At 41.8% G+C, this 12850-nt stretch overlaps 1 protein-coding gene across 1 annotated transcript in view; it reads right to left on the bottom strand.

Annotated features, from left to right (window-relative positions):
* Positions 1-12850, bottom strand: part of COL21A1 (collagen type XXI alpha 1 chain) — a 271502-nt gene that overhangs the window by 122997 nt on the left and 135655 nt on the right. Inside the window, exons 8-9 of the mRNA XM_086925214.1 lie at positions 5057-5110; positions 4921-4974 (exon numbers count right to left, since the gene is read on the bottom strand). Coding sequence (XP_086781340.1) covers positions 4921-4974; positions 5057-5110 — 108 coding nt within the window. The remainder of the gene's footprint in view (positions 1-4920; positions 4975-5056; positions 5111-12850) is intronic.

Here is a 12850-nt window from a genome sequence, read left to right on the forward strand (position 1 = left end):
GTCATAAAACCAACAAAAACAGGTCAGACAAATTACAGGAGAAAGGCAAAAAGTTCAGGGATGACCATGCAAAAAGTCCAACAAACAGTAAGCCATGTGCTACTCTCCTGTTCTGTTACTTTTGGCCAAATGCCTTTTTCCCGGCATGGAGCTGCTAACTTGGTCTACTTGAGCATGTTGACAGTTAGGACACTGGCCATTCAGGGTCCTGAACATTTTCTGCTTCTTTTTTTGTTCTCCTCTCGTCTTTGCTTTTCTGTGACATGTCTAAACACTCTAAGTGCATAGTGTAGTATGCATAGGCTTGCTACCGCCTCCTAAAGGCACGAAGAAAATGATCTTCTTAGTTACAGGTCATTATTATTTCATGTCCAATTGTTTGTCATCACCATCCTCCAACTCACCCTCATTGCACCCACATTTTTCTTGCATTTCTGGCTTGATATTGTACAGGAAGAGTCAGGGGAGTGGCTCCCTTATGAATTCATGGGGGATGGAAGAAAAATATTTTGTTCTAAAGTTTCTAAGACAATAACTTTGTTTTTCTGGGGTAGCAAAGTAGTTGCCTGTCTCTCAGGTGGGACTCACTTTCATAGGCTAAGGACTAGGATGATGAATACTAATCTTCTTGGACTAATGAAGATTACTGCTCAATGACTAGTCTCCACCCTACCGGGCCCTCAACAAAGTGATAAATCCATTGATCTTTCTCGTAACTTATGGCTTAACTACTGTAATCTTGAAACACAATCAGCCCAAGCCCATTTAGTTAAGCATTCACACAATGAAAGACAGCTGTCAAGTGGTCCATGCCTTGTGTCAAACCTTCAGCCAATATAACAATAGTGACCAAGTGCACACACCAGGACAGCTGATGCACTTTACACATAGGACCAGATGTAAAAAACTATAATGTGGCAAACGGGCTGATTCACAGAATCGATTCATTTGCGAATGCAAAACAGCATCCCAAATTGTGATTCGGTAACACTAAATCGTAATTTCGAATTAAGAATACATACCAATTTGGTATTGATGTCTTGTTTCTTACTGAAACCTGGCTCTGCCAGGTTCCAGTAGTGGAACCTGCCCTAGCGATCCCTCCCGGCTACCAGCTGAAGAACATCAACGGGACTAGTAGATGGGGAGTTGACATTGCCGTGATTTATCGTGATTGGTATTGTTGTAGCTTATCCCACTGCAACATTCCAAACTGTGAAAGTACTCTTTTAAAATTTCCCTGACTCACAATTTTACTCTCTCAGGACTTCTCTTGTATCGCCCTGACGGCCCTTCAAAAGCCTTTAGGAAGGTGCTGGCTAATTTCATTTCCTCATTGATTATTAAAGCAGCCAATTTTAACATTCTGGGGGATCTCAGTCTTCAATTAGATGCTATTCACGAGTGTGACACTGCCACTTTTTTGATCTCGCCATTCTGCAGTTATCCCAATTGGTGTTGGGTGCCACACACTCGGTTTTCTCTAACCTCAGCACCCTCTGGCCCACATCCACTCTTCCTATGCTATGGATTGACCATTTTCTGATTCTCCTGACCCTCAGCCTGCCTTGCCATACATTGACAATTATCTCGGACCCGATTATGAAATATCCCTGGCTAAAACTTGATCCCCATAAATTTGGGAATTTCATTCAAGCTAGCCGACCTCAGTTCACCTCTAATGCAAAGGCAGCGAACAACAATCTGCAAGCTTGGCTTACCTCAGCCTTAGATGTTTTCATTCCCGCCAGACAGACTGCCAGCAAAAAGAAACACACCACTCCCTGGTTAACTGATGCCCTTACTGTGGCCAAAAATCGCTGCAAGACCCTAGAACGTTCATGGAGGAAAGCCTATGACCCCCTGCGTAAAGTTCAATATAGAACAGCCACTACATTTACCACAAACTGATCTTGAAAGCAAAGGCTGATTATTTTGCTATACAATAGGAATCCCGTCAAGGAAAGGTTTCAACTAATGAATAATCTTATTCAACCAACACCCTCCGCTGACCCCATTGACACCTCTTGAGCACATTCTGAGAAGGTAGCATAATACTTGACTGGCAAAAGAGAGGACATCTACCAGCATTTCCACCTCGGAATACCCCCCAACAAAGCAGGATGATATAGCATTGACAGTTGTTAGCATCTTTTAGCCGGCATTCAATTTGCTTCCTCCCTTGAGCCTGCCTGACTGCTTACCCTCTTTAGACATGTCAAATCTGGCTCACCTGCAGACCTGCTTAAACCTAATTTGTTTATTAAATTTCATGACCTTCTTGTCCCATCTTGCTTAGAAGTGATTAATCTCTCCTTGTCATCAGGTTGTGTGCCAGCACTTCAAAGCATGACAAGGTTATCCCCCTTCTGAAGAAATTTTCCCTTGATGCCTCCAAGCCAGAAAACTTCATCCTATTTTCCTCTTTCCTTTTCTCGCAAAGGTTACAGAGAGGTATGTTAATGCTATCCTGACCAAGTTCCTGTATGATAATCATATCTTGGATTTTTCACAAAATTGCTTCAGCCCATGGCACAGTACGGATTCTGCATTTGTCTCAGTCACTGAACAACTCCGTAGAGCCCCAGATGAAGGCTGGACCTTAGCCACGATCTTGTTAGATTTGAGAGCCGAATTTAATTTGATGCCTCATAAAATCTTATTACGGCATTTAGAAAGCATTGGTATAGGTGGAGCGGCATTGTTGTTGTTTGCGTCTTTTCTATCTGAACGCTCATTCCAGGTAATTTCACCCACCCAAAGCTTCCAATCGCAAGCTCTAGCACACGGTGCTCCCCAGGACTCTTCATTCAACCTCACAATGTTCAATATCTATATCCAACCATTGGCACAGGTCATCAAATCCACAGGGATTGCACCAATATGTTATGCGGGTGACACTCCGCTGGTGCTCTCCTTTAAAGATAATCCTATGCTTGGCAGGTCAAATTTTCAAAGAAAACTGTTAGCGGTCGCAGAATAGATGACTGCCAGTTACCTCCACTTGAATGCTTATAAAACTGAAGTACTCCTACTGGGAAAAGACACCCACTCTTTGGGTGACCTTTAGTGGCATCTTTCTCTCGGGCCTCCCCCTATTCCCAAGTCCTACATGAAGAATCTAGGAGTTGTCATGGACAGTACCCTGGTCTTTGAGGCTCAAGCTAAATCTTTAGCAGGCATCTGTTTTGGGTTCTTTTCAAGTCTCAAGCCCATTCTTGGCCTCTTTGACCCTAGCACGTGGTAAACCATCATCCAGGCAGTAATTCTGTCACAGTTAGACTATTGGAACATCTTGTACTTAGGCACCAACAAGTCAGTCATCAGAAGACTCCAGCTTTCCCAAAATACGGCAGGCAGCCAGCTGCTCTTGTCTCTCCTGAAATTTTGCCCTATCTCTGGTTTTCTCTACAAACTGCATTGGCTCCCAGTGGAAAAGCAGATCCACTTTAAAACTTTGTGTGTTGCTCATAAGATTCTGTACTCCCAGAGGGCCCCCAATGTTTCCAATCTTTTATTGCAGTACTAACCAGTCCGTCTTCTTCACTCAGCCGATCTTAATCTGACCATTGTCCCACATTTTAGGAGATCCAGAGCTGCAAGCCGCTCCTTCCATGTCAAGGCCCCTGTGCTGTGGAATTTGCTACCTCTTCCTATTAGAAACTTTGAGAACCATCTTCACTTCATTTCACTTCACTTCTGAAGATATGGCTCTTCACCAACGAATGCCTGTCCTTCCCATTTGGCTGTCGGCTACAGCTTATCCATATTCAAGATCTAGTATTGGGAAGCCTTGTTTTGTGGGGCAGCCATGAACTTTATAAATCCCCTTAACATAACATAACATTTGGAAGGGACCTGCTTAGGGTGTCCCTTACACACATGGAACCTGAATAGGATGTATTAATGTTGTGCAACCTAATTCTGGTTGCAAAACATTCATATTTTACCAACACCTCATAGAAGATAGTAACCCATTCACAAAAGGGAAGGAGTCTCCACAGGACCCCGTTCCCATTGAGAATATTAAAATGAATATTTTTAAAGAATAGGTAGTGGTCCAATGGAAACGGGCTGAAATGAATTATTGCTTTATTGAAAAGCAATCACAGACATGGTGGTCTGCTGATCCCGGCAAGCCACCATCCCTGTGATGACCAACATGCCTAATGGGTCACAAACTGCAACCTACTTTATTAATATTCAGTAAGTTGATTTGTGATCAACTAGGAATCGCTTTTTAATAGTTATGCGTTTTGTAACATTAGGAATCACAATTTCCTAATTGTGATCCGGCAAGAATCGCAATTAGGAAATTGCATTTCCCACTGTTTGTACATCTGGCACATAGTTCCTAAGATTAGGACTAGCACCCACATTGTGTTCTTAGGGCCTGATTATGAGTATGGCAGTGTTGGGGCGGGCCACCACACCACCACCCCGCTGCCACACCGCCAAACCTAACCGCCAGCCACCCGCCAGATTGCAGGAAAGGGGGTGAATGCAGACAGGGGGGCACACCATGTGCCCACCTGCATGCATCTCATGGCCCTGAGGCAACAGGGGGCCCTGAGAGGCCCCCTTTGTTTTCTCACTGCCACAATTTTCATGCAGGCTTCCCCGCAATGAAAACTGTGGTGTTGAGGAAACTCCAAATATGCTTGGTGGTGGCACAGTGGCACCGCCAAACATATTGGAGCCTCAGGCCAACGCAAATCCCTGCCGTTCTGGTGGTCCTAAGGCGGTCTGACAGCCATAGTCGTAATAACCACAGCACCTCCACCAAGTGTTTGGCACTCCAATCAACCATCAAACTCGTAATTAGGCTCTTAGACATGATTCCAGTATTTCTGACCAAGTGCATATATGTGTTTGCTGCATATCGATCAACATTACTCTTAAGGAGTGAACTGTACATACCCGTTCACCATATAATCCTCTCATTCCTTTTTCACCCTTAATGCCCTCTTCACCCTAAAAGATAAGAAGAGCTACAATTAGAGAAACAAAATGAAATTGAAATCGTTGTATTTTACCTCTTTCAAAGGAGGTTTACCTTAGGCCCTGGATCACCAATCTTGCCATAGGTACCTGAATCTCCACGCTTCCCCTATTCAGACGAAAGACAGAGTTTGTATTAGAAGAGAAGTAAATGTAGCATATTTCTTAGGCCCACAGAAAGAAAAATAAGGGAAAAGGCCATTTTCACAATTTAAACGTAGCCCGCATTTGAGTTACTGAAATGAATGTCATAAAATGAATGTCATAATTACTAGTCCTAGTACTTCTTTTTTTAAATAATCTCATGATACATATAATATCAATATTGTTAGTTCTATTTAATAATACATGTTTTTTCTATAAAGCACCATTGCATTGCTGCCATCTCGAAATAATGTGAATGACCGACTGGGCTATAAGTGGACTGGGTTTCGCAGAGGCAGTAAATACAATTGGTTCTTTAAATGAGTCCGTCCCAGGCCATCCATTTCTGGCTGAGATTATAGCACAAATTAGGGCATTTATCTTACTGTTTCAGCAAAAGAAGAAAGGAAGGTGTCATGGAGCCCACCCAGTAACTGCTACCTGCTGCAAACACTTACCACCTTCTCTAAGTATTATTGTAGGCAGTTATATATCTTGGTATTGTTACCCAGTGCTGGCCTTGTACTGTACAAGGAGGCGGGGGATAAGATCTAAGCGCAAATGTTCTAGGCATCACCCACCCTCAAATGCTCAAACAGTGCTTTTGATGGAGCAGTGTGTCAGCCTTGTGCTGAACTCTGAGCTGCAAAGCAGGAAGAAAAATAACATGTGCGTTGGGTTCACAAAATATGGAATGCTTTGTAGCTTAGGTGAATCACTTTATTAATACTGACTAACGATATCGCGCACAGCAAAATCATAATTTTTATTTGGTGTGTAGTAACAGCAGTTAAAACCCAATGCAATGGTTATCATTTGATCACCCTTAGAATGGTAAAAGCTTCAGTAAGCTACGTAGTATCTCAAGCATGTGCCATCTGCTGTACTTATAGATTTTCGTGGCATATGCTGTTTTACCTGCAATGACACCTGTGACTCTCCGTTTACACCTGAATCTCTGCAACCCCCCACTGAGCAACCTTCTGGGATTCAAACCTGTAATCTGCAGATTACACTCCGTGCACTGCAGCATGCATTCATGAATTATTGTATGTTATGTTATATGCTGTTTTATACCGCACTCAATTACTACCGGAGTATCCTGGTGCGAATAGACCGCTGGGGAACCCGTCCTGGCTTTCCCTGTGAAATGGTCCCTACTGGGTATCTCCAAGGTGAAACCAGGCATCCCCGGCATATGTGGGGGGCCGTTGTGGAGATGAGGCAAGCTGATGCCCAGAGTTGCCGAGTGTGATGCCTGGTTAGAGTAGGCACCGAGGTGAGAATTATCAAGTCCGCTGACCCTGGTCCACGTCCCTGCCGCGTCGGGAATTGAACCCTGGTCCCGGGCCGTCCTCTGCTCTCAGGTCTGCCGCCTCTAACCAGTGAGCCACACCACTCCACCTTACAGTAATATTAGGAAGTAACACATATTCAGTGAGTGTCTTACCCCACTCAGCTGTATTATCATAGCCATTAAGACAGAAACAATATTTCCTTTCGTTCCTACGGTGGAAAGCTGTAAGCAGCATGGAGGATACGGAATCTAATCTTGTTGAGGCCAGCAAAGGTTTTCATCCTTGTCAGGCTGCCCTTTCGGCAGTGTTCTAAAAATGTCACCACCTCTCCCTCCTGAAAATCCTAAAGGCTCAGATTAAAATCTGTGGAGCAGTTCTGAATACATTTAAATCCTACAGAGCAAGCAATCCCAACATATAAAACATCAAACTCACTCTCCAGCACCCTACCACATCAACGAGTAGTTCCACAAGGTTCCATTCAACTCTTTCCTATCATGTACTTGGGACACCTCAGCTCGCTCCGGAGACAATTACAAATGTAGTTCCCCCTATGTGCCAAGGAGACCTTGAAAGTCTCCTCCCCTGAAGACATCGAGAGGCTTGTCAGTACTCCTGATCACCTGAAATCCTAAATAGCTCAACACATCTCAAACCTAACACTCATAAAATGGAACTTCTAATCTCTCCTTCTTGCAGAAAACACTGCAGTTCAAACCTGGAGAATTACAATAACCCTACTCGACTGCAAACCTTCCATTATGGAGAGCACCAATCCTTTAGGGCTTTTTCCTCCACAAAACCTTGAATCTGGCAGCTCTTAATAATGCTTTAACCAATTGAGCTTTGTACCATATCAGATTTCTCCAGTGCATTAAGTCTCTCGTTTGTTTGGATGGGTCAGTACTGTAGAGCGACCACTAGTGCTTTACAGCTAGATTACAGCTCATAGAAGCTACATGTCTGTGCAAATCAGTCTGTGTGATGGACAAATTTACTCACAGAAAGGCAGTGAACAATTTTGTACAGAAATGAATAATTTATCGGATCAGAAAGTTCCAAAGTGATACGAAGCACCGATTCTCTGCTTCTGGGAAGCTCCCACCCCAACAATGCCGTCATGCCAAAAATAAACCTTCCCAGGGATTGTCTCAGCCATATAGATCAACCCTCTTAGGATTGTTTGAAAAGAACTGACAATATCACTCTTTGAAATGACTTCAGCACGGATAATGAACCTTTTGAAAGCAGTAAATTAATCCAGAACAGATGAGAATGTAGAAAGTAGTTCGCTTCTATACTAAACCAGCAATGGGGAAGGGCACTCTCCAGGAGCCTCTCACAGTGCATCCTACGTCTTATATCTGACAAGAATCTACCAAATCCCCCTTATACCACCACCAGTCTGACAGGAAATACATTAACCCCATTTGTTTACTGTGCTTATTAACAGCTGCTCTGTATTACCAAGCACCATGTATACAAATGTGGTGTGTGTACCTATATGGATTGTGTGTAGAAATGTATCTCGTTTTCCTGCTGGCTGTATTTAATGCCGGATTTCAAAGGTGGCAGTCAAGCAGTGAATGAAAACAATTTTAATACATGACACTACTTAGATTTTACATGTATTATATCAAATGTGTTATTTCTTTTGGCCCAGAATAAGGATACATTATATTTTTGTGAGACGTATGGCTATTATCCACATCTATAAGCGCACATTGTTATTTTCGTAGGCCACATCTTCTATAAAAGAACCTGAGCTCTTGGGTTCCGCCCCCTTTAGTGACCCTCAACCATTTTCTGCCCACTTAAAGCAGTGATGACAGGTGTAACTATGGCCCAGTCTTTTTTTTTTTCTTAAAAAAAATGTTTTTATTGAGCAGAACGTAGATAAGGTACAATTCATGAATGAACAATTTAAGCAATGGAAATGGATACAAAAGTTTTAAAATGTTAAAAGCTTCTTCTAATAGAGTAAAACAAGATAGGAAACCAAGTTAAAAAGGGGGAGGTTTGAAATACTTAAAACTCATAAGCAGTCATTATTGCAATCATTATTACAAAAAATATTAATTTTCAAATACAAGCAATGTGCAACATCCGCAAACTTTGATCATAAAGTGCAAGTGCAATGCAGTGCAATCCAACTTAAAATAAAGTGCTAGTGCTTAGATAATTTGCTTGTTGATTGAGTCTACCAACATTTCATGACTGCTTTTAGAATCATATAGATTTAGTTTTAGAATTCAAACTAATTTCTAGCCTAACAACCCCTTTATTACCTCCAGATTCTCAAAATACTTCCAGTTTCTTTCAAAACTCCTGACTGCTCCCACTCTACAGGCATAAGCTTTTTCGAAATTCAGAGACTTTCCCATTTTGTTAAACCATTTTAGATGCGATGGAGGTTGCTTAGATTTCCAATTTTGGAGTATTAGGGAGCGAGCAACTGTACAAGAGATAAACACAAATATTTCCTCATCATCTTTGAGGGTACCTCTATCTTTGGATATACCAAAGAGGGCTAATTCGACTGAGGGTATTAGTGTTTTCCCTATAGCTGCCTCAATGTCTGTGAGTATGGCTTCCCAGAAAAATTTCAGTTGGGGACAAGAAAAAAAATGTGAAGCCAACCCCCATGGCCAGCGGCCTGGCATCTAAAGCATTTATTCTCGACCTCTGGGAACCTTTTCTCAAGTGCTTCCGGAGTCCAGTACGCTAGCTAACGAGACAAGAAGGCCATCCTCTTGAAGATAGCGGCACATAATGATTTATAGCCTAGCAAACTTATGGTTTCCCATTCCTTATGTGTTAAATTGCATTGTGTTAGACTAAATATTTTATCAAGATGGCTGTCCACTATGTCTAATTGCCCGGTACAATGGAGTCTCTTGTACCATTTTCCTATGCCACTAGTTTTGGCCTCATAAAGTAGTGTTACCAGCTCACCCATTGTGGGGAGAAGTCTGCCTATAGTTCTTCTCACAAAGTGAACAATTTGTAAATATTCAAAAAGCGTTGGTTGCCCGGGAGTGATTATTTTAGCCAGCACTTCTTGCCACAAAATAATTCTATTCAAAACAAAGAAGTGTCTTAACTACCGGAATCCCAAATTCTCCCAATTTAATATTCAACTATTACTAATTTGGAGGCCCAGACAAAAACACTCTCGTAAGCTTAAAAACTGGGAAGCTGAAGAACTAAATTTTTTCTTAAAAAAGGACTGTAATCTGGATAGATGTTCTTCAAGGTCTTGTATCTCGTCTTTTTAGGGAGTTTTGAAATCTTTAAAAATACCTGGGTTTGAGAGTCAGACTCTTGTAGCATTTTTACTAAGAAGAAGCTATCTTGTTTGTTTTTTCATCCTAACAGACCTGCCACTAAATCAAGAAAGGCTGCCTCATAATATGTTTTTCAGTGTGGAAGAGCAAGTCCCCCCTGCTCAACTGGAAGTTGAATCACAGATAGCTTTACCCTTGGGGTTTCCCCCCCCAAACAAAACTTCTGATCATGGATTAGATGTCTTTAAAAAAAATTGAATTCAGTTTAATAGGAACATTACAAAACAAAAATATTAATAAAGGTAAAATCGACATCTTGATCAGAGATACCCTACCAATCAAGGTGAGAGGGATTAAAAGCCATTGGGAGAGAAGATTCTTGATTTTATTCTTCATTCTCACATAGTTAAGGAGATAGAGCTGATGATAATCATAGGTCACATATATGCCTAGATATCTAATAGGGTCTCGGCTTGCAGCCTGTACACGCAAACACGATGGAAGATGGCTGAGACTGGGTTTTAAAGCGAGAACCTCCGTTTTTTTGTATTCATTTTGTAACCTCCTATTTGTTCATATGCTTTGAATTCTTTTAATATGATTTCTATATTCTCCTTGTTTGGCTTTGCGTAAAGGATAATATCATCCGCGAAAAGCTTAAGCTTCGCCATCGCGTAGATAGGGTGGAGAATGTCGGGGTTGTTTCTAATTTTAATAACCAAGGGTTCAATAAAAAAAGTAAAAAGAAGAGGAGACAAAGGGCAGCCCTGCCTGGTCCCGCGGTTAACTTGAATTGAACCAGCCTTTTCCGAGTTTATTATAATATGTGCTGAAGCACCTTGACAGATGTTCTGCAGCATCTTAATCACTTGTTCTGGGAACCCGAATTTGGTAAGAGAATAAAATAGGGCTGCCCAGTTAACTAAGTCCAACGCTTTTTCCGCTTCGATCATTAAGATACAGGCGGGGGTTGATTTAACATTAAAATAGTCGGTGCACAGCCTTTACGACGCTGCTGTTACACCGCCGTGCCATTACATCTCGGTCTTTTCAACGTAAGTCGTTACCACGACTTGCGCTGGAGGGCGCTGCAGGACAAGGAATTATTTATTTTACTATCCAGCACCTTCCCTACTGTACGTAGGCTGGTGTTGGAATAGTAAATAAAAAAATTCCTAAGTCCGCACCCCCTCCAACGCAAGTCGTGGTAACGACTTGCGTAGAAAAAACTGCGTTGTAACGGCACGCGATGTAAATGTACGCGTTGTAAAGCCGTACATCCAAATAGTCTAGTGCCTGAATTAAGAATTCGGTGTTAGAAGCCATAACACGTCCTGCTGTTATGTATGACTTCTTGCGCTGCATACATAAAACGCTGGGCCCAGATTTTCATTAGGATTTTATAGTCAGAATTCAGGAGGCTTATCGGCCTACAAGAATTAATATCTTCTGGGCTTTTGTCTTTTAACAAAAGATATTATTGTTCCTTCTTTAAAGGACGCGGGTCCCACTCCTCCTAGCTTGATATAGTTAAATAAATTAATTAGGGGAGTTACTAGTTCTTTTATGAAGATTATATAAAATTCAATTTGGAACACGTCTTGCCCGCAGGATTTCACCCCTGGTGCTGCCTTAATTGCATTTGCTATTTCCACTGCATTAATTTCAAGCCCAAGTTGTAAAGCCCAATTGGGCGTAATCTTTGGAATATCTAAGTTCATGAAATAGTCCTGTATCTGACCTTCCCCTACTTGATATTCAGTGGTGTATATGCGACTAAAATGCTCCAGAAAAGCCCTTTGGATCAAACTATTATCTACTATCTCTTGGTCATTTAACGGGTCTCTAATTTTAACTATTGCAGCAGACTCTTGTTTTTTTCTCACAGAGTTTGCCAAGAGCTTTCCTACCAATTGGCTATCCTCGTATAGCCTTTGTTGGAAGGTTCTAAAACTGTTATTCTCTTCCAGTACAAAGAAGTCCCTTAACTCTGCCTTTGCATGCTCCAGGTGATTCGGGCGAAGGAGGAACTGTGAAACATATTCTTTATCTACAGCCTTTTGGAGCGTAGATATCTTTTTTCTCCTTTTTTTGGCCTGGGCAGAAGTAAAAGATACTATCTGACCGCGTGCTGCCACCTTAAATCCCTCCCAAACCGAGAATGGTTCTGCCGTGTCCTTGTTGATTTTAAAGTATTCCGTGATCCATTCTCCAAAACCAACCACCCAGTCCTGGTTCTAGAGCAGGGTGCGGTCCAGCTGCCTTCTGGACTGGTCCCTACCCACCTCCTAAATTAACTTCCAGCTCTATTTTCCCATGATCGGAAAAGGGATTACATCCAATAGATGAACTTAAAATCTGAATCGATCTAGATATCAAAAAGTAATCGATTCTTGTGGTGAAGGATGCCCCTTCTGGGTTTACTATACGCCATGGATCTATAAGTTGGTATTCCTAGATAAAGGCGCCCACGACTTTTTTAGTATTAGGCTTTAGTTGTTTCTTATTTTTATTAGAGGTGTCTTTTTAAAATCTTCTATGTAGTTGAAATCTCCTCCCATGATAATCTGTCCAGGAACCCCCCTTAGAAGATCGTTGATTTCTAAAATACTAGACACCTCGTCAGATATTTGCCCGTAGTAGTTTACAAAATTCATTACTTTCCCTTGGATTTTAGTTGCAACCCATAACCATCTCCTCTTGGGATCCTTTCTTATTTTTAAAATTTCCCGGGATAGTTTCCTAGAGAAGTAAATTGCAACGCCTCTCTAGGCTACCCCAGCTGAAGCAAAAAACACGTGGGGAAAATATTTCGGGATACATTGGGGGTGTTAGTTTTTAGGTGGGTCTCTTGGATAAATATCACGTGGGGATTTTGAAAGACTGCCCATTTTCTGAGAGCACCATATTCTTGTTTATTTAAAACACCATTGGCATTAACTGATAGGATACTACATTTGTTCATTTCCATAATAAAGTTTTCACATCATTAAGTCCTTCATTCAAAATTTGATACAAACCCTGCCTACAACTTCTTCTCTTTTTTACTGCTTTCACCCCAACCCCCCCCCTCTCCCTCCCCGGGTGAACCCCCACCCTCCCCTGAAATGTGGCACCTTC

Source organism: Lissotriton vulgaris, chromosome 6 (genome assembly GCF_964263255.1).
Source record: "Lissotriton vulgaris chromosome 6, aLisVul1.2, whole genome shotgun sequence".
Lineage (NCBI taxonomy): Eukaryota > Metazoa > Chordata > Amphibia > Caudata > Salamandridae > Lissotriton > Lissotriton vulgaris.